Below are 20,567 nucleotides of genomic sequence, written 5' to 3'. Positions count from 1 at the left end.
GATTACAAATATTTGCAATATATTTACATCTGAATATTTAACATTTTATTTGGACCAGTATTTTTTTTTTTTAAATCAACAAACTGCATCATTTAATTTTAGCAACATTCTTTTTATTATTTTACAACAGCAGTGATGGAAACATGAGACACTTCCACTCCTCCAGTATTCAGAGTGTAATGTTAATGAGTTTTACTCTACAGTGAATTTCTCAGCATCTTTTGTGACAATCATGTGACAGTTTGCACAGCTGCCGTCATTAACCGACAAGTATAATACTAAGTAGAAACAGTAGAAATTGAAACAAAAAAATAAATACATACAAAAACAATTCTTAAAAAGCAATCTTTCCAATAAATATGCATCTAAAATACAAAAATTAGTTCATAAAAGGCAAACCTAGGCTTATACCCCACATCTGAGGTATGACATTTTCATAAAACCTCACTAGTCCTGTCAGCGACACACTCATGTAAATGGATCACATTCCTTTTTGAGCAAAACACATTCTTAATGCGATACAAATGCTATCAGATTGAGTTGTGCTTTCCAGAAAAGGCTAAACAAGTATAATGTTCTTTGATGTTTTTCAGGTCAAAAAAAGCATTACACAGCATTTGATTTTATCTTGCAATGACTGCATAAGCACTTGAAATGACGTCTCTTGACATGAATAGCACTCACTTATGTCGAAACATACATGCTGTTCCAAACACACTTACAGGATTGTGCATATGGCCATTACAAGCCCTGTTAAATACCTAATATTTGGTCCTTGATTCTTGAAACGCAGAAAGTATCATGCATGTACAATTTTGAGACAGACTGCATGTACACATTTCAGAGTAGATTTGGAGAAATGAATTCACAGCATATTTGTGAACAATTATCACTGTCCATTTTCAATGAAAGTTCTTTATAACATCAACATTACAGCAAAATAAGGAGATTTCAAGTCATCTCAGGAGAGTCTATGATCAGTTGTGATGTCTGATGTGCTGTTGGAGACTTAAATTGAAGTCTCACGAGATAAGCTGGAAGACTCCAGCTTGACGTCACCGGACGCTTTTTCAGAAGGCAGCTCAGTGGGAACCTTCAGGAGACACGTTCAATTAACACATGTTCAATTAAGATCTCATTATGATCTGCAACTCTTTTTCATTTCCCTAAAGATGGCAATTAATTGACAAAAATTATGATCTTGAACATCAGGCTACTGAAGGACAAATACGCTACTGTTTAAAGGTTTGGGGTCGGTGAGATTTATTAATGGTTTTGAAAGAAATCTCCTATGCTCACCAAGGCTGCATTTATTTGATTAAAATACAGTAAAAAAAAAGTATAATATTGTGAAATATTATTATAATTTAAAATTAACTGTTTTCTATAGTAATATATGTTAAAATATAATTTATTCCTGTGATGACAAAGCTGAATTTTTAGCAGCCATTACTCCAGTCTTCAGGGTCACATCATCCTTCAGAAATTAATCTAATAAACTGAAACATTTGTTTTTATTATCAATGTTGAAACGGTTGTGCTGCATAACATTTTTTTTGAAAACCATGAAGATTCTTTGATGAATAGAAAGTTAAAAAGCTCAGCATTTTAGCTCACCTAAAATTAAAGACAGTAGTTTCAATTAAATCAATTAGATCGCTCTGAACTACCTACTAGGTTGGTTTAGGTGGGGTTTTTCTGTAGGGCTGTAGCACACATTTACAAAGCATTGTGTGCTTAAAGATAAGACTTTCGCAATGTCTTACCTGTGTAAACTCATTTGCTGACAAGTGACAGTGACAGTCAATAAACCCTCTAGCCATGTTAGTGTATATAAAAATATTTTGAGCACATACATTTGTAAATAAAAGGTGATATAAAACCACTTGTTGTTATCACGATCTCTATGGCGTTTTCTGTCCGTTAGGGATGGGCGGATCGATCCTAAAGTATCGATACTGGTGTTGTATCGAAAGGATCGATCCTCACATAAAAATATTGATTCTAAAGTGCATTTTTTTAAAACCACTAATTTTATTTATCAAGAAACTCGGTGCATAAAATAAGCTTCTAAATGGAAAAATAGACTATATTAGCGAACAATAGTGTTGGATAGAGCCATTGCTCCTGCTCATTGGAACCCTTTGATCGGAACGCACGCAAAAGCTGAAAGACAGGACCAGCCAATCACAGACAGCGTTCGCTGCTGACGCATGGCTCAGTCACAGTGTCTGTTCAAATAGAGCTGCGTTAATATGTATATCGTTTTTTTCCCTGGCAAAGATATATATATATATTTTTTTTCTCTGTATACCCGTTCTCATTTGCTTTTATTTTAATTTTCTACTACTGTTGTGAGATGTATATGTTTGTATTAATATGTACATAATTGCATAATAAAAAATAAAAAAAAGACATTCTTGTAACATTATAAATGCTTGAATAAAAGTTGCTGAATAAACTTTCATTTCTTTTAAGAAATCATACTGAACACAAACTTTTGAATGGTAGTGTAAATTGACCATAAAAATATGATGTGTGTGGTTATATACGTACATTACAAAAAATAATTTTTATATAAGAAAGAAATCCAATTCTTTTATAACATTACAATTTATCCTAATATTGCTAGGCAAAATGCCTGTTTTCCCTGTACCAATGTTCACATTTTTAATAGATTAGTTTGGCCAGTTTTCTCAGACACACAGCATGGCTTTTGTCCTTTTTGACTTTGATCTTGACCTTACTGATTATAAATGTACTGAGATATCTTCCACTTCGCATTATCAAGATTAGCACGATTGAGCCTCTTGGTGTTTGGCATGTTTAGCTGATAAAAGTGATGAGAGACAACACTGGAAATTAAAATCAGATGGACTTACTGCTTGTCCTTTGTTTATATTGCTCACGTTGACGCCGTGTCTTTTGAGGTCTGATTTAATCAGAGCTGTAAAAACAACACAGAAGCTTCTCAATGCTCTTCAGTAACAATACTGATTAATGAGAGAAAGACCTGTAAATAGGAAAATTAACCTGTTAGAACAATGCCAAGGAGGATCCAAGCACACAAGAAAATGTTTCCGCTGAGTGGCCCGTAGACTGTGATAAGCTGCCCTTGGATGAGAGTAAAAATGATGCCGAACACCTAAAATTAAAGACAGTAGAGTATGGGACAAAAAAATGTTAGTAACAATGAAGAGAAGAAGAATCTAAACTGTTGTTCAACATATTAGTGGATACATAGAAGAAATGCTGAAGAACTAAGTATATCAATTTCAATGCGGATGTGCATCTTACCAGGCTGTTCAAACTGAAAGTGGTTACCAAGGCATATGGAAATTATCAACTGAAAGCTTATTACGAAAATGAAACAAGTCAGGAATGAGCAGGTCATACATACCTGTGCAAATGCATTCAGAAGACCAGATGATGTGCCCTCTGACTCAGGGTATGTGATTTCAACACCAAATTCAAAGCCAATGGGAAGGTAACCGGTCATAAAAAACCTTTCGAAAAGAATAGTAGTAACATGAGTCAAATACACCTACAGTACCTGGCAGTGAAAACTATTTGAATGTGAGAAGTTAACGTACGGCATGTACAAACATGTTTAAGTGAATCACACAACAATAGGGAAGCAAAACCTGACCAGTGACCACTTCGGCCGTTTTTTTACACACACAACTGTGCCGCTGGATTGTTCACAAAAAATTCCTAAAACACTTGCTTTTGAGATATATATATATATATATATATATATATATACACATATACATATACATATATACATATATATCTGGCCATATATTTGATAAATAGAACACTTTAAAAATGTAGTTTATTTGAAAAGGATTATTTTAAATTTATCTGAAATATAGCTTTTGTAACATTATAAATGTTTTTACTTATCCTTTGTAAAGGTATTAATTTCTTTAAAAGTAATTTTCTGAATATATATAATATATATTTTTTTCTAAATGTATGTAATATAAAAGTATAATATGTAAAAGTATGAGTATGTAATAAAGTATGTAATATAAAAGTTCTGCACATTTTAGAGTGGCCTTTTATTGTGGCCAGCCTAAGGCACACCTGTGCAATAATCATGCCGTCTAATCAGCATCTTGATATGCCACACCTGTGAGGTGGATGGATTATCTCGGCAAAGGAGAAGTGCTCACTAACACAGATTTAGACAGATTTGTGAACAATATTTGAGAGAAATAGGCCTTTTGTGTACATAGAGAAAGTCATAGACCTTTGAGTTCAGCTCATGAAAAATGTGGGCAAAAACAAAAGTAATGTGTTTAGAATTTTGTTCAGTGTATATAACACAATATATTAACAATATATGATAATATAGTATAATTATATAAAATACAAATATATATATAAATATATATATATATATATATATATATATATATATACTGTGTGTGGTAGGGAGAACAAAGGAACAGTGATCTGCCTAGACTTATAAATCGAGATACTAATTACAGAAATGATAGTAACAGGTACACAAGTTGAACTCTAGTAGCAGGCTTACCCTAGGACACCAGCAGTAAAAAAGATAACAAGCAGATTTTCCAAGTTCAGCGTGAATGTGAACACCACCATTCCAATGAAGGACAGGACGTAGACAATCATTGTAGTCAATCTAAATGACGAAAGGAAAAATAAACATTTTTGACAAGCTGCTTTTCTAAGATCTGATAAATAAACAGTAAATGTATAAAATTAAGTGATGAGGGTTAATTCTTTTTAAAATGAGTAAAGGTGTGGTTACATTTATTGTTGTTCTTTCAATAATAATCTGGAATTTTTCATGAGGATGGAGATTTTGCAAAGAGTTCTAGTTGGTCACACAAATTTACTGACCAAAAGAAAGCTGGTTGTTTTGAAAGTGACGTGTGTGAACTGTGCTTCACACATCACTGAACTAGCGACAATAAAAATCGACCTTGTTTGTCCACAATATTTTGCCAAAATGACCAAAAGAGAAATTTTAGATTAAGATTAAAAGATTAGCTGCTAATAATCAAAATCTGACACTAATATGAGTGCCAGAGCTAAATACTTTAAAGCCATTTAAATTCAATTCAAATCTAAATATCTGAGGAAAATAATATTTGGTTTGGCAGATATACATACTTATAGGTTTTAGTACGATCCAACCAGATTCCACACAGTATGGAGCCAAACATTCCAGCCACCACCAAAGTCAAGCCGATTCTCCCTGTGTTTAGCTCTTCACCCTAAAGAAAGAGTTTTAAATTAGCATTTCTATCAAACATGCTAGTAATTATGAGCACTTCCTGTGTCTATATGCCTCTTTAAGATGAATCGTTTGATGTATTCCCCAAATAGTAAGTCGTTTTGAATAAAAGCGTCTGCTAAATGAATAAATATAAATGTAATACTGTCCTCAAGCGAACTTTGATCCAAGGATTTTGGGATTAAAAGCTCACAAAAGCAAGTTTAACAGGCCTCCAGTTTGTTAACCAGTAGTTAGTTTCAACAAACCCCTTTAAGTCAAGAAAACCCTTAGCGATGATTTGTTTATAATTACAACGAAAGGTATTTATAGCTTAAGGGGTTTGTTGCAAGCAAGCCCAGAATGTGTACTGAGCCTAGTCTACAACACTTTTGAATGTTTTGTTAGGGACATGTCTTTCAAATGGACCTCACAACCAGATATGGAAGTGTTATGCGCGGTAAGAAATATCACATTGGGTGTGTGGTCACTAAACTTAAGCCTGGTGGGAAAGCCTGCAGAACATTCGGACACGTCAAACTTGGGAATGTACACAGTGATTGTCTTTTCATTTGGACTCTGTCATGAGTAGCAGGCATGCATGAAAAGCAGCTAATGAACTGCAAGAGCCTGGACAATAAAGCGGTGACCAGCTGCCCATTCCCGGCAAACACTACCCAAGAAAGACTCCTACACACATGCACATGGCATTTTCATGCTGAGTTTATGAAAGGTCACTTACCGGATAATGAGTAATTATCATTTGATTGAGAAGTGTAGATACAGAGTAGAATGATCCGGTCATGATGCCTAAAAACAATCAAATATTTTATAAATTATGTTAAAAAAAAAAAAAAAAGATTGGACAATGTTTGCTGAAGTGCAGAACTTTCTATATAATGAAACTGAAATTGTAGCATTAGAGAAGGTTGATACTTCATTATTACTGTTAATAATTTAAAGGTAATAATAAAGATCATGAGTCCTATACATGACAAAATAACTAACCATCTCGTAAAAAATGGTGTATAGTGTGTGAATAAAAGCACTAAAGCACATTTAATTTTGCTTCAAATAACTGTCTTTGTCACCATAGCTGATGAGGAGCAGAATGAAGGGCTTGTTCTTGAAGAGGTTGATTATTGATTTCTTGTATGAATAGTCTTCAGCTGGACCGGTGGAGAGAACAGCTTGTGCTTTGCTGGGTGGGAGTGGAGGTCTGTCCTTAATGACTGAGAAAATGAATGGGAGAGAGACACATAAACTAATAATCTAACTAGTCTGTTATGAGGGGTTAACGTACTCTTTAAAATATTAATCACTGTTGCATACAAATCTCTTTCCTATGTTTATAAAAATGTTTATAAAACAGCTTTTTTCCATGTTCTGATGACAGATGACACATCATAATATGCAAAGATTGCGTGCAATATGTTCCAAGTCAACTAGTTGCAACTTGTTAACTATAATGGTATAAAACCATGCCAGAAGACTGTATGAGAAAAGGCTGTTTTGCATGACTTTCATTATTACATGCATTAGTTGCAATTATTTCTTTTTTCTAAGAATGTGAAATGTAGATACTAGTTTTTACCAAATATTGTTACAAGGAAAAGTAGAGTTGAAACTCCAGCTGTTCCATAGAACATTATGCTGATGTTGTGGCCCATGAGATCTTTGTCGTCGGCTGTGTTGGGAACCAGTACAGGTGGGAGCAGGAAACCTATGGCTACACCAAGCTGCAAAAGAAATATATTACACAGAGTTTAATAAACAAATCAGTAACAATAATAAACCACTTACTTTAAGAAAAAAACACACTGTTAAATACTTCGTCACACTTTAAGTTGTTAGTGCTATAGTGTTCATATTACTGTGCATTTAAATGCTTAGCACCCTTACATAAAATGTACCAAGGTTACCGCCAAAATAATAACATACAATAATCAACGGAAACCGAAACTGCTTTGGTACCAATATTCTTCAAGATATCTCCTATTGTGTTCCACAAAAGAGCGAAAGAACGTCATACAGGTTTGGAATAGCAACTTGCATATTTTGGTGAACTATACCTTTAAAATAATTATAAAATAATAGTTATTTTATAAAAAAAAAAAGTTGACAAACTATCTTCTAGAGTAATAAAATGATTCATGTTAAACATTAATGAAAAATTATCTTATCCATCTCATAAAATATTTTTATTATAAAATAACATTTAAAAAATGCTGTATCTTGTCTGTCTCATAAAATATTTTTTTAATAAAATCATTTTTAGTAATAAAAATTGATTATATATCTTGTCGCTCTCTTGAAATAATTTTATTACAAAATAATTTTAAAAAATTATTTTGACTATCAGCTTGAACCAGCCGAATGCTTAAAAGACCTGTTAAGAGCAAAAGTCCAACTTTTATTTTCCAGCTTTTATTTTAGTTGAAACATGATATTTTATGAAATCCATATTTTATTTTGTTTTAGAAGGGAAAATGCTACTTAACAACGTGAAATTATTAATAATGTTGACCTGGCTTCAGCTGTAGGCTACGTAATTTTAAACACAAAAGCAAGTGACATTCGTAATATGTAAAATGTAGAGTAATATTTAACCAAATTCAACGTTAATGCCATATCATTTACAGGTCACACCTGGTTCCCCAACACTGCTGTGGCACAGGCCGTGGAAACTTCTCTCGGGCCGAACCAAACCGACGCGATTCTGGAGGGGAGGCCGAGGATGAACACCTGTGACACAGAGCATATGATCTGGGCGGTCATGGTGACCCAGAACAGGTCTGGCCCCACGCTGGCGCACTTTACCCACGCGCCCAGAGCATTCAGCCCGGCCCCTAACAACGCCGTCATCCTCAGCCCCTTCTTATCCAACAACCACGTCGCGGGGAAGATTAAAGGCACATACGCGACCATATAGACCACGGAGAGCCAGTCAATCGCGATGCTTGATACACTGTAATAGTCCATGAAGATGTTGGTAATGATGCTGTACTGGATCCACTGAAAGGCGTTGACGAGCGAATAGAGGCTGAACGCCGCGAGCACAGCAAACCGCCTGCAGTACAGTCTCGTCTCCAGCGCTTCGTTATTCTGTTCGCCGGGCAGCATCGCCTCTTTTTCGTCTGGAGGTGGAAGCTCCTGTTCCACCAGCGTTATATGGACCGATCCATTGGAAAGCTCCTTGTAGCCGCTGTCTGTATTTCCTTCAGTGACACCGCTGTCGGGCAGAACATGCTGCTCCTGAAGAAGCTCACCTGCCACCATCTCGCCAAAATTAACCCCTTCACTTAGACATACACTATTCTAGTTTATATCAAGTTGGACGAGATGTGTAGCCTAATTATCTTCCTGCAGCAGTGAGCGCATGAGATAAAGAGATAATGATAACGTTCCCAGATGCTCCACTTGATAATAACGCTAATTTAACGGCCTGAATTGGAGCAATGTTTCTGATCACTACCGGCTTTCAGCAGCATGCGAGTGATGATGGCGTGATGCGCACATCCTCCTAGGATTTGCCTACACTGATCACTACAGTAAGAGGGTTTATATGCTCGGCGAGGACCAATGAGACTGCAGATGGGGCGGGGCAGTAGGCGAGCGAGCCCTACAGAGCTTTACAGCACATGTACACTTCAAAGTAGACTATGAAAAATGCGAGTTGCATTGAATGGCGTGTCAGGCACTTTTTTTATCTTTCCCATTTAAAGCGGTATCTTAACCCGTTTAACACTTTTTTTTTCCCCCAGACATGAAAATATCCAAATGATATAGGCCTATCATTAGTAACCCTTTGAAATAATTTTTTTTTTTTGGAAAAGTGTATGAAAAATTGTGTTCTATGGTATTACAACATCTATATTGTAACTTATTTGTAACATTTGAACTTTTAATTTAGTGCAATATTTTGTCATTGCTACATTTTAGTGCAACTTTCACTAACAACTGCAACTGGATTTATATCGTAAACCTAAATTCAATGTGATCCCACCAGTCACTATTGTGACCATCAAGATGTAAAGACAACGTGTGCCAAAAATCTTTGTCATATCTTTGTTAACATTACTAACCTTTTCGTTTTGGTGCGTTCATCATCTTAAGGTGCCAACAGGAATTAAACTGGTCATGTGACAATTTACACTAACCATGTGAAACTGCACATATTTAATTGAGACCCTTTACTTTTTTTCCATATTTGCAGGAAGTGCACTAAAACATCAGTCAGTAAGGTTTTTAGAGCTTTATAAATGAAAACCTTTTGGCTGAAATGGGTTTTGTTCAAACCAATTTTTTTTTATATTTTATAAATTATACACAAACTTTAAATTATACATAAATATTCTGGAATAATCTGAAAGCAAGCACTGAAAACGATGTAAAATGTGTCACTTTTGCAGCTAATAATGTTATGTGACTAAGTAATACCTCTTGTTCTTGTGGCAGGGAATAAAAATTTTTTTTTTCTTTATTCCATATTATTAAAATACCATAAAGGTCACGGTGAAATCAGTGAAGTCTAGGTTCAGTCTGGGCTTGGTGGAATGTGGGAGACTTATACAAACATAGTCTGTCAAAGCTAACATGACAAAGTAAGACATTGCATAATGTTCAATGCAATTTTTAAACACAAAGGCCTACTGAATTTGACAATGCTGTTTCAGTAATGCTGCTTTTTAAAGACACGTTAGAAACCGACATCAATTGTGTTGAATTTATTCCACTGACAACCCTATATTTAGCAGTAAAAAAAGCATTATTGATTAAAGACAAGTTATATTTTAATCTACAGTAGCCTTGAGTTTTGGCGTGAGAACATGTTGTTCAGGGACAGGCCTAGTTAACGTTGTTGCTATTTTAATTCATATGGTTAAAATATTGTTGATATGATATGAATAAAGATACTCTTAAAATTACGTTAATACATTTGATGTCTAGGTGTCCGTTCAAAAACAATCAGCCAGCGACCGACACCCTAAATTGTATCACCTACATTGATACAATCTTGATACGTTTTCCCGCGGAATTGGGATGCATGATGTAAACTGTTGCCGCGGGTTGACTGTATTTTAGGTATGGCAGAAGTGGCCTGTAATTTAGTTTTAGTATTTGGATAGGGCCACGGGGCTTGTTTGAGCTATTTTTGATTGGCCTTTGGGATGGTTTTGTTACACAGAGCTGGCAACCCTACAATAACAACTTCCGGCGAACGCTACATGTCTGGTTACCATGGTTACAGCTGTTTAAACATAAGGACCGAGATGGCCACATGCTAATTCGACTGAACTAGACTCCTACGATTAATAACAATGTCAAAATCAAAGCAAGACCAACTGTACGAGTTGAATATGCAGAGGGAGACGTGGTGTCGCGTGGAGACAACCAGTAGGTTCTGGGATTTACCTAAAAGAAAACATTTCCGTTGTCACCTCCAGAACACCTGTGACTTCAGCGCGCTGCACACCGCGCGCCCCGAGCAGCGCTCCTCCTGGATGGACAGCGACAACAACACCAGACATCCCGAGCGAAGACACTTTGAAGACAGCTGTAAGATGAGCTTTCACTGCGTTTGAAACTTCAACTCTAACTAATAAAGCTTGAATACGACATAACATGATCTTCTCTGTCCTTCCAGATAACACTCATCAGGTGTTAGGAACTGCAATCAACCTCTATGAAGAGTAAATGTTTTTCTCCAGACACAAACATGTAATGAACCGATCTGGCAATAAAACAGTGGATTATTTCAGATTTTTTATTCAAATAGTGATCTCAGTTAAAGAAACTGTCATTTATCACCCTTATGTCAAAACCTGCATGACTTCCTTTCTTCTAAAAGGAGCACAAACTAAAAACTTATGAATAATGTATTAATTGGGAGAATTAGTTTTGATCCAGTTCACAGTCTGAAAGGTTCATGCACTAATCGAATCAATCCTTTTATGATACATTTACAGTAGATTTGCAGGAAGCTTGAAAGCTCTATAGTCTAGACATTCATTTTAAGTCAATTTGTTTTCTGAGTAAAATTATATAAGAATAATAATTCTAGGTTTTTAATTTAGAAAACATTCGAAGGGCATTTTGTGTTGTGACTTCCATAACTACGTCTGAAGATATTCCCTTAACTTTTGCAATGTATTCACAGCAGATCATTATGTTTCCGGGCTCATTTCTAACCTAGAGCAATAAGATAAACACAGACAGTGAGCTTCAAAACATCTCAGTCATACAGAAAATCAGATTATAGTAACAGGTTAGGACTTACATGTTTGTCAATCCCCAAGGCTGGAGAGTCTGTCTCGAGGCAAATGTGCTCCAGTGGAATCTGTCTGATTAATTTTGCTCTCTGCATTTAAAATACAGTATCATTATAGTAGTGAAAACAAAACTTATGTCAAACGTTATGTTTGTCACATAAGGTCTTTATAGGTTTAAATAATACAATTTCCGGTTCAAACATACAATCGTATGTACAGAATGTGCTAATACTTGAAGTGAATGACCTGTGACGTGGAACTGGGTCATTCTTTAATATATGCTTCATATCTTTATTGCACACTTATCTATGATTTTATGGCACACAAGCATAATGGTAATGAAATTAGAATCCTTATCCAACCTGCTGGTTTTTGCTGACGGCAGGTGGAAAGGAGAAGCAGAATCCAGCTTGAACCCCTTCCATAGCAACTGATGGCTTGCCGGCAAAATTATGCAATAATGCTTGTCTAATCCCTAAAGACATTAAAGTAGAGTTACGCAAGAAATTCAACTGCGACTGTAAAGGTCACAGAGACACAATGATTTGTTAGTGATTACCTAGTTCTTTCATTGTGGCTATGGTAACCTTGGCTGCTGAGCGGGAATGTACATTCCTTTAAGATAAAAGAATGGGCTGAGTTATGAGCGTTAATGAAACTACAAAATGAACAGTTAGTTCAGGATGTACAATATATGTTGCTATGCCAAGTAATGGTAAAAAGTAGCAAACCATGCAACCATTTCTGTGCTGCTTGATTTCCTGTTACTCTCCAGTAGAAAGTCATGTTGCTACTCACACTGGCAAATCCAGTTCTTTAGATATTTCAAGTTGTTTTATAAAGACTTTTATCTGTTCATCACGCTCTTGAGTAGTATTTGCAAACCAGGGGGTAAAATCAAGACCAATCTGTGAAGACGGAAAAAAAATTAGCAAGCATAGATCACATTATGTAACAAGAAGTAAGTGAACTACAATACAGAGACTCAAGATTTAATAACAACATTAGAAATGTGAGGCCTAGCAAGCTTCCGCAATCTTGTATGATTTTCATGGGGGGGGGGGGTTCCGTTATTATCCTTAAACCAATGGTTCTCAACCTTTTCTATTCCAAGGCCCTCCATTGTGTATAACAATATTTGAGGGCTCCATAACTTTGTAAGGATTTTTAAAATATTTTTTCTTTAAATCTTCTAACATATTTTATCAGGTTGAAATTGTAGAGTTAGAAATAGAGTTAGAAGATTATATATATATATATATATATATATATATATATATATATATATATATATATATATATATATATATATATATATATATATATATTAAGTTTGCCTCATTGTAAATCATTTTAATCAAATTGATTACCCTTGGAATTTTGCTAAGGACTTACTTTTTCTCACTTTTTCTTCACATTTAATTCATTTCACATTCCTTAAAATGACTTCTCTACTTTGTATATAAACAATGTAATCAAAATAATCTGAATGTTTTATTTTTGTTTGGTGATTGTTGGTACATTTCATTTAACATAATTATATAATATTATAAAAATCCCGAGCAGTGTCTGTTGAAAATTGTCCAAAAAGATCATATCATATTTTACCTCCCCGACTGCAACAATATCATCTCTGTACTTCTGGAACAAAGAAAGGAATGGCTCCAGGTCCTGTTAAAACAAAACTAATATTTTTGCACTAAAAGGTCACAATAAAGCTATCTTTCTATGTCATGTTATATTATATCCACCTGAATCTTGACACTATGCAAGTCTTGCCCTGATCCTTGAAGGGGATGAATGCCAAAACAAGGGAACACGAAACCAGGATAGCTATATCAAAAACATTAAATATTAGTAAAGCTGCATGTGTGGTGTGTGTGCAGCTGGAACAATGCCATTCCAAACACCACAGGAGACTCCTCAGTGAGAATGTTCTCATACAAAGCTTTTGTTGACACATTAAGTTGTGTTCAACTTACGTTTTTGACAGCTTAATAACTTTCTCAAACTCACTGGCTCCCTCTGTAACTGCCACAAGAGCTTTCACTCCAGCCTAAAATGACATTGATTAAACACAAGAGGTAATTGTTGCAACATTAAAGTCAGTTTTTATTGATTTGTCTTCTTAGGATTGACAAACGCTTACCTTTTTAGCTCTCGAGAGGACATCATCTATATCCTAGGGAAAAACCATTAAAATAACTTCATATATAAACTAGATTCTGTACAAATCTGTGCAGATGATTTCTGTTTGGTGTGACAACAAACCCCTTCTGCATATAGTTTACATAAGCACAATGATACCGACAACATAGCCTACAACAGTTTACATTAAATATAACATTGGTCTTTGTTTTTATTATAGTAACTTCATTCGTCCGGCCAAAAAGTGGCCCAATTTATTATAAATACTGGACCAATACAGTACTATGCAAATCAATTAGATCGCTCTGAACTACCTACTAAACCAGTTGAGACAAGGAAACCTGCTGAGGTTGGTTTAGGTGGGGTTTTTCTGTAGGGCTGTAGCATACATTTACAAAGCATTGTGTGCTTAAAGATAAGACTTTCGCAATGTCTTACCTGTGTAAACTCATTTGCTGACAAGTGACAGTGACAGTCAATAAACCCTCTAGCCATGTTAGTGTATATAAAAATATTTTGAGCACATACATTTGTAAATAAAAGGTGTTACAAAACCACTTGTTGTTATCACGATCTCTACGGCGTTTTCTGTCCGTGCGGCGTCTTCATGATGGAGATCGGAACGTTTCTTCCGGTGAAGTGTTTCTCTCAGGGTTAGTTTCGTTGTAACACATTCTGCTTCCGTTTCCAGGGTTTATTTTGAAAAATGGAGGCAGATCGTGAGAGCGGGACAGATTTTAGAGTAAATGTTAAGTCGAAAAAACACGTTCGTGAACAGCTTGAAAAGTATGAAGGCTTATTTAAAAAGTTTCTCGACGGCCAATCCCACATTTCTGACGAAGACAAAGCTAAACTGCTGCAAGAAATGATTGTGGTAAGTCTAGTAGAATACAAGAGGTGACAGTTCAATTATTTTTGTGTTTTTATCAAGTGTACGATGGCTTTACTATAGAAACACCACCACACCTCTGGTATTTTTGTGGAAACTAATTATGGGAGTTATTTATGACATCGACGTCTGCTGTTGTAGCTGTGTTTTTTTTCTTTTCTTCGGTTTCATTCACTTTATTTGTCTGTTTTATCCTTTAGAACTTTAAATTCACAGTCCAAGAAAATCTAGTTATTGGTGGCTTGTCCTGGGACGAGGTGTCAGAGGATTATTGTGAAGGTAAGTTACTGTCAGTTTCAGAGAACTCAACCAAACCCAAGCCATGACATCATTAACCATTACTTTTTATGTTCAGACTATGACAACATAATAAATGACATTCTGGATGAGAAAATAGTAGAGACCGCCTGCAAACGCAGCTCTTACCCAAAACAAATACGCAACCAGGTTGTGCGATCATTAAGAGCAGAGAGGAAACTTCTGGTGAGACATGTTTATTTTCATATATATAATGTGTGTGTGTGTGTGTATATATACACAGAATAAATAAATCTCAGTAAAGATATTAGTCTTTATAGGATTTGATTTATATTTGAAACTAATTATCTTTGGGAACACCCATGGGACAGAGTAAATTTAGTTATTTTTAAATTTGACATGTTCTACTCCTGGCCACTAGGTGTCACAATATATGATGTTACAATATAATATTCTTTTACAATTCTGAAATTTTAGGTGTTCAACCTCTGGCCACTAGATGTCATAAAACACTATTGTGTTTGCTGGATTAAAAAGTACAGTATACTTTGGTGTTTTTTTCAGAGAACAGCTCGGTTTGATTTTTTTGGAAGACCTAAATGTTGTTGCATGAATTTAGCTTATATGCTTTATACTGTTCTTCCATTATTTTAGAGTTTGTATGAACAGACAGTGAAGCCACAAGACCTAAAGCCAGACCCAGGTCAAGGTGTGTACGCCTTTTCTTTTCATTTCGTAGCAAAAGTGCATAATTTGTACAACTGTGCTTCATGCAGTATTTGTTTCTAACTCTTAAACATTTTTTTTTACAGACACTGTCATCAGAAATGTATCAGCTGCTGCACCCGCAATGTTCAAACAAGCCAGTACAGTTATGAGGGTATAAATCTATTTTAATTACTTTTATACAGTGCTTCTTGAATGCATGGTACTACATGCTTGTCCATTTTATTGTCTAATAATTTTAAGTATACCAGTGAGATGAAAGTCTCATTACCATAGACAAAAGAGGATTTATTATTCTTAACATGCTCCGTTTTCCTTCATTCTGTTCAGTCTCTGAAAAGTCTGAAGCAGGCAGCCGAGGGCTTGCATCAAGTGCTTTACATGCAGCCTTCAGCGGAGTCGGTGGAAATCTACAGTGAAGTGTTTGGCAGCTCAGTAGGGGACGTCTGTCCAGACCTTCACCACAGGCTTCCCACCACCATCAAAAGAGCTGCATCTGATTCAGAATACAGTGCAGATTATGTACCCGCTCCAAAAACCATCCAAATGACTGATGCAAATTAATGTGTATCTCTGTGTGTGTGGGAATAGAGAAGGGCAGTATGGGAGTATTGTATTGACACCTGTTATTAGATAAATGTTTCATATAATGTAAATAAATATTCAAGAATTACTTTGTGCATATAGTTAAAAATGAAAAGTAAGTGCTACACTTCTTTTTACATTACAATAAATTACTTTTTTTTAGAGAACTTGTATGATGTGGTTCAGGTTTATACCACAAAGTGTTGTTGGTCTACCAGTATTGGTTTCCAAATACTGGCACTGAACACGTTTTTATTAAACAAATGAGCCAATTAAACATGGACTAACGGGCCCTTTTTGTATCATAAGTGAACAATGATAAAAAAAAAAATATATTATTTACAAAAATACACATTTACAAATATTTTATATATAGGCCAATATCTTATAACTGCCCAAATGTGTTAAGTAAACTGACTGAAAAGAATATCAGGATTAAAATATACTTCTGATAAACTTACTATAGTGTCACTTTGAGCGCAAGACTAGAAATGGCCAAATTAACTATGCAACTGTCAATCATTACCTTTTGTAATGCATAACTATATACGACCATAGGCTATTAATGTTTTTTATATATATATTATTATTTAACGTATATGACCCCACTTTATTTTACTCATTGGGACTTTTATTGCCTGATTTAAAAAAAAAAAAAAAAGTTTTCAGAAATGATTTATACAAAATGGAAAAGAGTCATTTCGTGGAATGACCCCAAATCGTTAACAATACAAAAACACACCGCCTGAAGTTGTTGAGAGCACCACGTGACTTCAAAGAACATCCGCCGAAGGCATTTGCAAGAAATGTTACTGAGGGATGTTGACTGACTGTTTAAACATGCCTAAGTATGCGCTAATTAAAACGACATAATAGTTCGCCTTAATTTTCTATAAAAGTCTTTATTGTGCTCGTGCTCATTTGCACCTGTCATGTCACTTTTTAGTGAGTCCAGTAACTTTACTCGAAATGATGCTTCAGCTTTACGGTTATTTCGAAAGAGTGAGGTATGTTATTTCATTTTCTTTACATAGTTACAAAATAAGTTTATAAACTAAAATAAAAATGTGCCTAATTACTAATGAACTTTATAACATGTGCGTTCTCATCTTTCTGATCTGTGCCACCCAAAATGATTTTGTGGTTTACTGTTTGTGATTTGTTCTGATGTAATGAGATAATCCTGCCCATTAATGTTGAGGAAACAACATATAACAACCATATCATATGATTGTGATCTCAGAGCTCTGATGATGACGAGAAAAGGTTGAAAAGAAGAGAAAAGAACCGAGTTGCTGCACAGAAGAGCCGCAAAAGACAAACTCAGAGAGCTGATGAGTTGCATGAGGTTTGTAAGCTGCACATTATATAGAATATAAAATATGTTGATTTCAGCATTTGTACTTTTCAGTACATTTGCAGGTTGAATGATTATTTGCCCCATGCAGACATATGATGGTAATTGTGGGCAGACATTGGAAAAAACATCAATACATCAATGCTTATTGATGCATATGATTGATGTGGTTTTTGACATACTGACATTTTCTGTAACCAGGCATATGCATGTCTGGAACAGGAGAACAGCCTGCTGAGGAAGGAAGTCCAGCTTTTGTTAGAGGAACAGCGACGCTTGACAGATGCCCTGAAAGCCCATGAGCCTTTGTGCCCTGTCTTGAACTCTGGTATGACCTCAACATCAAGGTCCGCAGCCACAATGTCATCTGAGTTTATGTCTAGATAGAGTCGCGTACGTTTGATGCTCATGATGTCCGAATTTCCATTTTAGAATAAATGAAGTATGCTTGTAATCATGCATGGTATTTATGCATACCAGCAGCATTCCTTTTTTTTTTTTTTTTTTTTTAATCCGTATTCACTTTTGAGTTCATTATGCAGTGTTTTCTGTCAGAATACAGAATTCTGTCAGGTTATGTTCAGAATACAGGATCTTTATAGTCATATGTTTGTTTTCCCAGGGTCAAACCTCATGTGAATCTGTCCACTATTTACTTTGATAGAGTCAATAACCACTACCTAAACCATCTGTTATACCACATTTAGTTGGCTGAACGACATGTGACAATGGACTTCTGCTTTATGAGAGCCAATCTAACCAAAATACCAGAGGTTAGTTTCAAAACTCTGTGACGGCAGGTTTATGTCTGCATAATATTATTAAGTACTATTAAAATGAACCATAAGAGCGTAACTCAAATGTTAGTGTTACTTTTCTGTCTTACTTGATCATGTTTTGCTGTTGGAGTGTATTGTAAATATTAGAAAAATAAACAATTATAATTTTTTTTTATTTGCTCTGTTTATTCACTCTGTGACGCAGATTGAAATCCAGTAATTACTCAAAGTGAAATAGTCATACAATTTCTAATAAAATGAGGTCACCAAATCAGAAAAAGGACCCGGATATGTAGTTTTTTCTCATTTGTGTTGAAACCATATCTGGGGGTGGTTGCGATAAGATTGTGGTTAGATTTTTTTTCTTGAATGTATCACTTCCTTAAACCTCTGTAGACTTACCTTCCAAACCAGTGCAGGGTACACACTTCTACATTTCTCTTCCAGTTTTCTCTTCTCTTCTGAAAAGTCCTAGAGCTCAACACAAATCTGTTGACTTTCGTTTTAAAACTTCAAAGCCAAAAAGCACTTTTAGAGAATGTTAAAAAATATGAAACAGCTCATTTTAGTATATTCATTGTAATTGTTTATTCTAGCAGAAATGCATTTTTTCTGAAAGGGTTGAGTGTAAAGCATACATTTTCCACAGAAAATAAAATTGCTTTAGTTGGGGCTTGACAAAATGTATGCAGCACACACAGTTTTGTATTTCCTTGCAATTTCAACAATGCATAGCTTTATAGTAATGCATACGAGTCTTCTGGTAGCCTATGTATGGTGTGGGAGAACTTGTATAAATGCAAATGAAAATGAATGTAACACCAGAATAAACTTTCCAACCACAAAGGTCTGTAAAAATGTGTTCCTTGCATGATTTTTGATTTTGGAGCGAGAGAGAGAAATGTGTTAATTTTTTATTTATTTACATCAGAAGTAGACTGCATATCAGAAGTACATAAACATATGTTGGACAAAGGGAGGTCTTGCAGTCAAAATGTTGAGAACCAGTGCATTAGTCATACATACAGTACATATATAGGCTACATATATTTAACATTTGGCTACTGTTGTCTGTGCTTCAAAGGTAAACATTTTTTTGTTTCCTTGCTTGATTTGGTGCAGTATTACAAAACATCTGCAACGTTTGCATCAATGAAATATTAGCTGCATCAATACAAGCGAAAATGAGAATCCAGTGCATGTCCTGCAACTCAACTATTGTTGTTATAACTGTAATAATAATGTGTAGATGATGCATAAGGTCTAAAACTTCTGTTGTGAAAATGGTATCTTTAGCCTTCTGACTTTCTGCGTGTTTACCCTGCTGAAAAAAACAATAGAAACCATCACAGAAATTCAAATGCTTTCCACTACAAATACCAGAACTTTTAACCATTAAAAAATGGTGTTCTGATGTGTGTTTCGGGACACATTCCATCAGGATTTAATGGTTTTAACAAGCCACCAATAGAACTAGTAGAAACCCATTACTATTTCCATTAAAACCAATACAATTCCCATCATAACCAGTACAATCATTACACATTTTGTGGTGGTGCCTATTGTTTATTTCAGCAGGGTACATATAGTGGGATGACATGTGCTTCATAAATTGAGGCTTCTGTTTTGTGGCCTACAATTCCTAGATTGTTATGCCCTCTGGTGGATACATTACTATTCAACTTGCATTAAATAAACATTTTCGACGTATTTTATTTAATCTTTATAATTAGGTTATATCTTGGCCTATATCTTTTATAATAAATAGATTAGATTTATAATATGTACACCTACTGAAAATAGACATAGCTGCTTTAAATTATAGTTATAATAAATGTAGTTTTAATTATCTGTAATGTACACTGAATGAAAGACATCAGATTGTATATGGCAGTGTCATTGATATTTGCTAGAGATCGTGTGTTTTCTAAAAACTCGGGTTGGGTCAGAGCTGTAAATAGTTCTTCTTGTCACTACACGATAATAAAAGGAAGTAGAGAAGATTATCATAAACTGTTTAGCATTGCCTTTCAAGTGCACGTGTTTTGAAATCTGAATAGAAGAGCATGCAAATGCGCATTGTGAACTGGGAAATTAGGGGTGTGTCTTACACAGAAAAAAAATGATTTGTAAGTTCCTGGCAGCTACTGTAGGTGGTTGCCCTCGCATCTCAAAACTCTTGGAAACCTTACAGGAACTTAAAGAAGAATGTGGACCTTGAAGTTCCCATTGATCCTACACTTCCTTGAGCTCCCTCAAAATAAAAAAAGAAAGAAGAAGGGACATTACTGGCAAGGAA

The 20,567-nt window shown here is 35.1% G+C and overlaps 5 protein-coding genes across 5 annotated transcripts; 3 read left to right on the top strand and 2 right to left on the bottom strand.

Moving 5' to 3' along the window:
• Nucleotides 1-100: 100 nt before the first annotated feature.
• On the bottom strand, nt 101-8,790 carry LOC306843464 (choline/ethanolamine transporter FLVCR1-like). Its single transcript, XM_079374986.1, has 10 exons — nt 7,904-8,790; nt 6,849-6,993; nt 6,346-6,486; nt 5,997-6,064; nt 5,152-5,255; nt 4,547-4,657; nt 3,401-3,506; nt 3,034-3,145; nt 2,883-2,947; nt 101-1,093 (listed from the first exon to the last, which is right to left on the bottom strand). Exons 1-10 carry the CDS (start codon nt 8,531-8,533, stop codon nt 1,010-1,012), a joined length of 1,566 nt encoding a protein of 521 aa, XP_079231112.1. The 5' UTR covers nt 8,534-8,790; the 3' UTR covers nt 101-1,009.
• A 1,785-nt stretch (nt 8,791-10,575) lies between these two features.
• On the top strand, nt 10,576-10,951 carry LOC306843503 (spermatogenesis-associated protein 45-like; the record flags this gene model as incomplete). Its single annotated transcript, XM_079375028.1, has 2 exons — nt 10,576-10,813; nt 10,902-10,951. 2 exons carry the CDS (start codon nt 10,576-10,578, stop codon nt 10,949-10,951), a joined length of 288 nt encoding a protein of 95 aa, XP_079231154.1.
• Nucleotides 10,952-11,013: 62 nt separating this feature from the next.
• tatdn3 (TatD DNase domain containing 3) lies at nt 11,014-14,298 on the bottom strand. Its single transcript, XM_079374985.1, has 10 exons — nt 14,113-14,298; nt 13,676-13,708; nt 13,509-13,582; nt 13,278-13,359; nt 13,135-13,197; nt 12,325-12,434; nt 12,086-12,141; nt 11,889-12,001; nt 11,535-11,615; nt 11,014-11,446 (listed from the first exon to the last, which is right to left on the bottom strand). Exons 1-10 carry the CDS (start codon nt 14,167-14,169, stop codon nt 11,315-11,317), a joined length of 801 nt encoding a protein of 266 aa, XP_079231111.1. The 5' UTR covers nt 14,170-14,298; the 3' UTR covers nt 11,014-11,314.
• A 41-nt stretch (nt 14,299-14,339) lies between these two features.
• Nucleotides 14,340-16,777, top strand: LOC306843429 (kinetochore-associated protein NSL1 homolog). The gene is made up of 6 exons (XM_079374925.1): nt 14,340-14,548; nt 14,764-14,842; nt 14,919-15,046; nt 15,476-15,530; nt 15,634-15,701; nt 15,878-16,777. Exons 1-6 carry the CDS (start codon nt 14,381-14,383, stop codon nt 16,109-16,111), a joined length of 732 nt encoding a protein of 243 aa, XP_079231051.1. The 5' UTR covers nt 14,340-14,380; the 3' UTR covers nt 16,112-16,777.
• Nucleotides 16,778-16,925: 148 nt separating this feature from the next.
• On the top strand, nt 16,926-19,115 carry LOC306843431 (basic leucine zipper transcriptional factor ATF-like 3). Its single transcript, XM_079374928.1, has 4 exons — nt 16,926-16,980; nt 17,079-17,139; nt 17,376-17,480; nt 17,691-19,115. Exons 1-4 carry the CDS (start codon nt 16,952-16,954, stop codon nt 17,874-17,876), a joined length of 381 nt encoding a protein of 126 aa, XP_079231054.1. The 5' UTR covers nt 16,926-16,951; the 3' UTR covers nt 17,877-19,115.
• Nucleotides 19,116-20,567: the final 1,452 nt, after the last annotated feature.

The sequence above is a fragment of the Barbus barbus genome (assembly GCF_936440315.1).
Source record: "Barbus barbus genome assembly, chromosome: 24".
Taxonomy (NCBI): domain Eukaryota; kingdom Metazoa; phylum Chordata; class Actinopteri; order Cypriniformes; family Cyprinidae; genus Barbus; species Barbus barbus.
This window is presented reverse-complemented; position numbering and strand designations above follow the sequence as displayed.

What these genes read in the sequence shown, in the direction of transcription:
- LOC306843464 (XM_079374986.1), bottom strand. Translation starts at nt 8,533, where the DNA reads ATGGTGGCAGGTGAGCTTCTTCAGGAGCAGCATGTTCTGCCCGACAGC. An exon ending in TTCTGAATGCATTTGCACAG is followed by an intron (nt 3,146 to 3,400) that starts GTATGTATGACC and finishes CTTTAATTTTAG; the next exon opens with GTGTTCGGCATCATTTTTAC. An exon ending in ATATAAACAAAGGACAAGCA is followed by an intron (nt 1,094 to 2,882) that starts GTAAGTCCATCT and finishes TGTCTCCTGAAG; the next exon opens with GTTCCCACTGAGCTGCCTTC.
- LOC306843429 (XM_079374925.1), top strand. Translation starts at nt 14,381, where the DNA reads ATGGAGGCAGATCGTGAGAGCGGGACAGATTTTAGAGTAAATGTTAAG. An exon ending in TGCTGCAAGAAATGATTGTG is followed by an intron (nt 14,549 to 14,763) that starts GTAAGTCTAGTA and finishes TTTATCCTTTAG; the next exon opens with AACTTTAAATTCACAGTCCA. An exon ending in AAGCCAGTACAGTTATGAGG is followed by an intron (nt 15,702 to 15,877) that starts GTATAAATCTAT and finishes CATTCTGTTCAG; the next exon opens with TCTCTGAAAAGTCTGAAGCA.
- LOC306843431 (XM_079374928.1), top strand. Translation starts at nt 16,952, where the DNA reads ATGTTGACTGACTGTTTAAACATGCCTAA. An exon ending in GGTTATTTCGAAAGAGTGAG is followed by an intron (nt 17,140 to 17,375) that starts GTATGTTATTTC and finishes TTGTGATCTCAG; the next exon opens with AGCTCTGATGATGACGAGAA. An exon ending in GAGCTGATGAGTTGCATGAG is followed by an intron (nt 17,481 to 17,690) that starts GTTTGTAAGCTG and finishes TTCTGTAACCAG; the next exon opens with GCATATGCATGTCTGGAACA.
- tatdn3 (XM_079374985.1), bottom strand. Translation starts at nt 14,169, where the DNA reads ATGGCTAGAGGGTTTATTGACTGTCACTGTCACTTGTCAGCAAATGAG. An exon ending in CAGCAAATGAGTTTACACAG is followed by an intron (nt 13,709 to 14,112) that starts GTAAGACATTGC and finishes GTTTTTCCCTAG; the next exon opens with GATATAGATGATGTCCTCTC. An exon ending in TCCTCTCGAGAGCTAAAAAG is followed by an intron (nt 13,583 to 13,675) that starts GTAAGCGTTTGT and finishes ATGTCATTTTAG; the next exon opens with GCTGGAGTGAAAGCTCTTGT.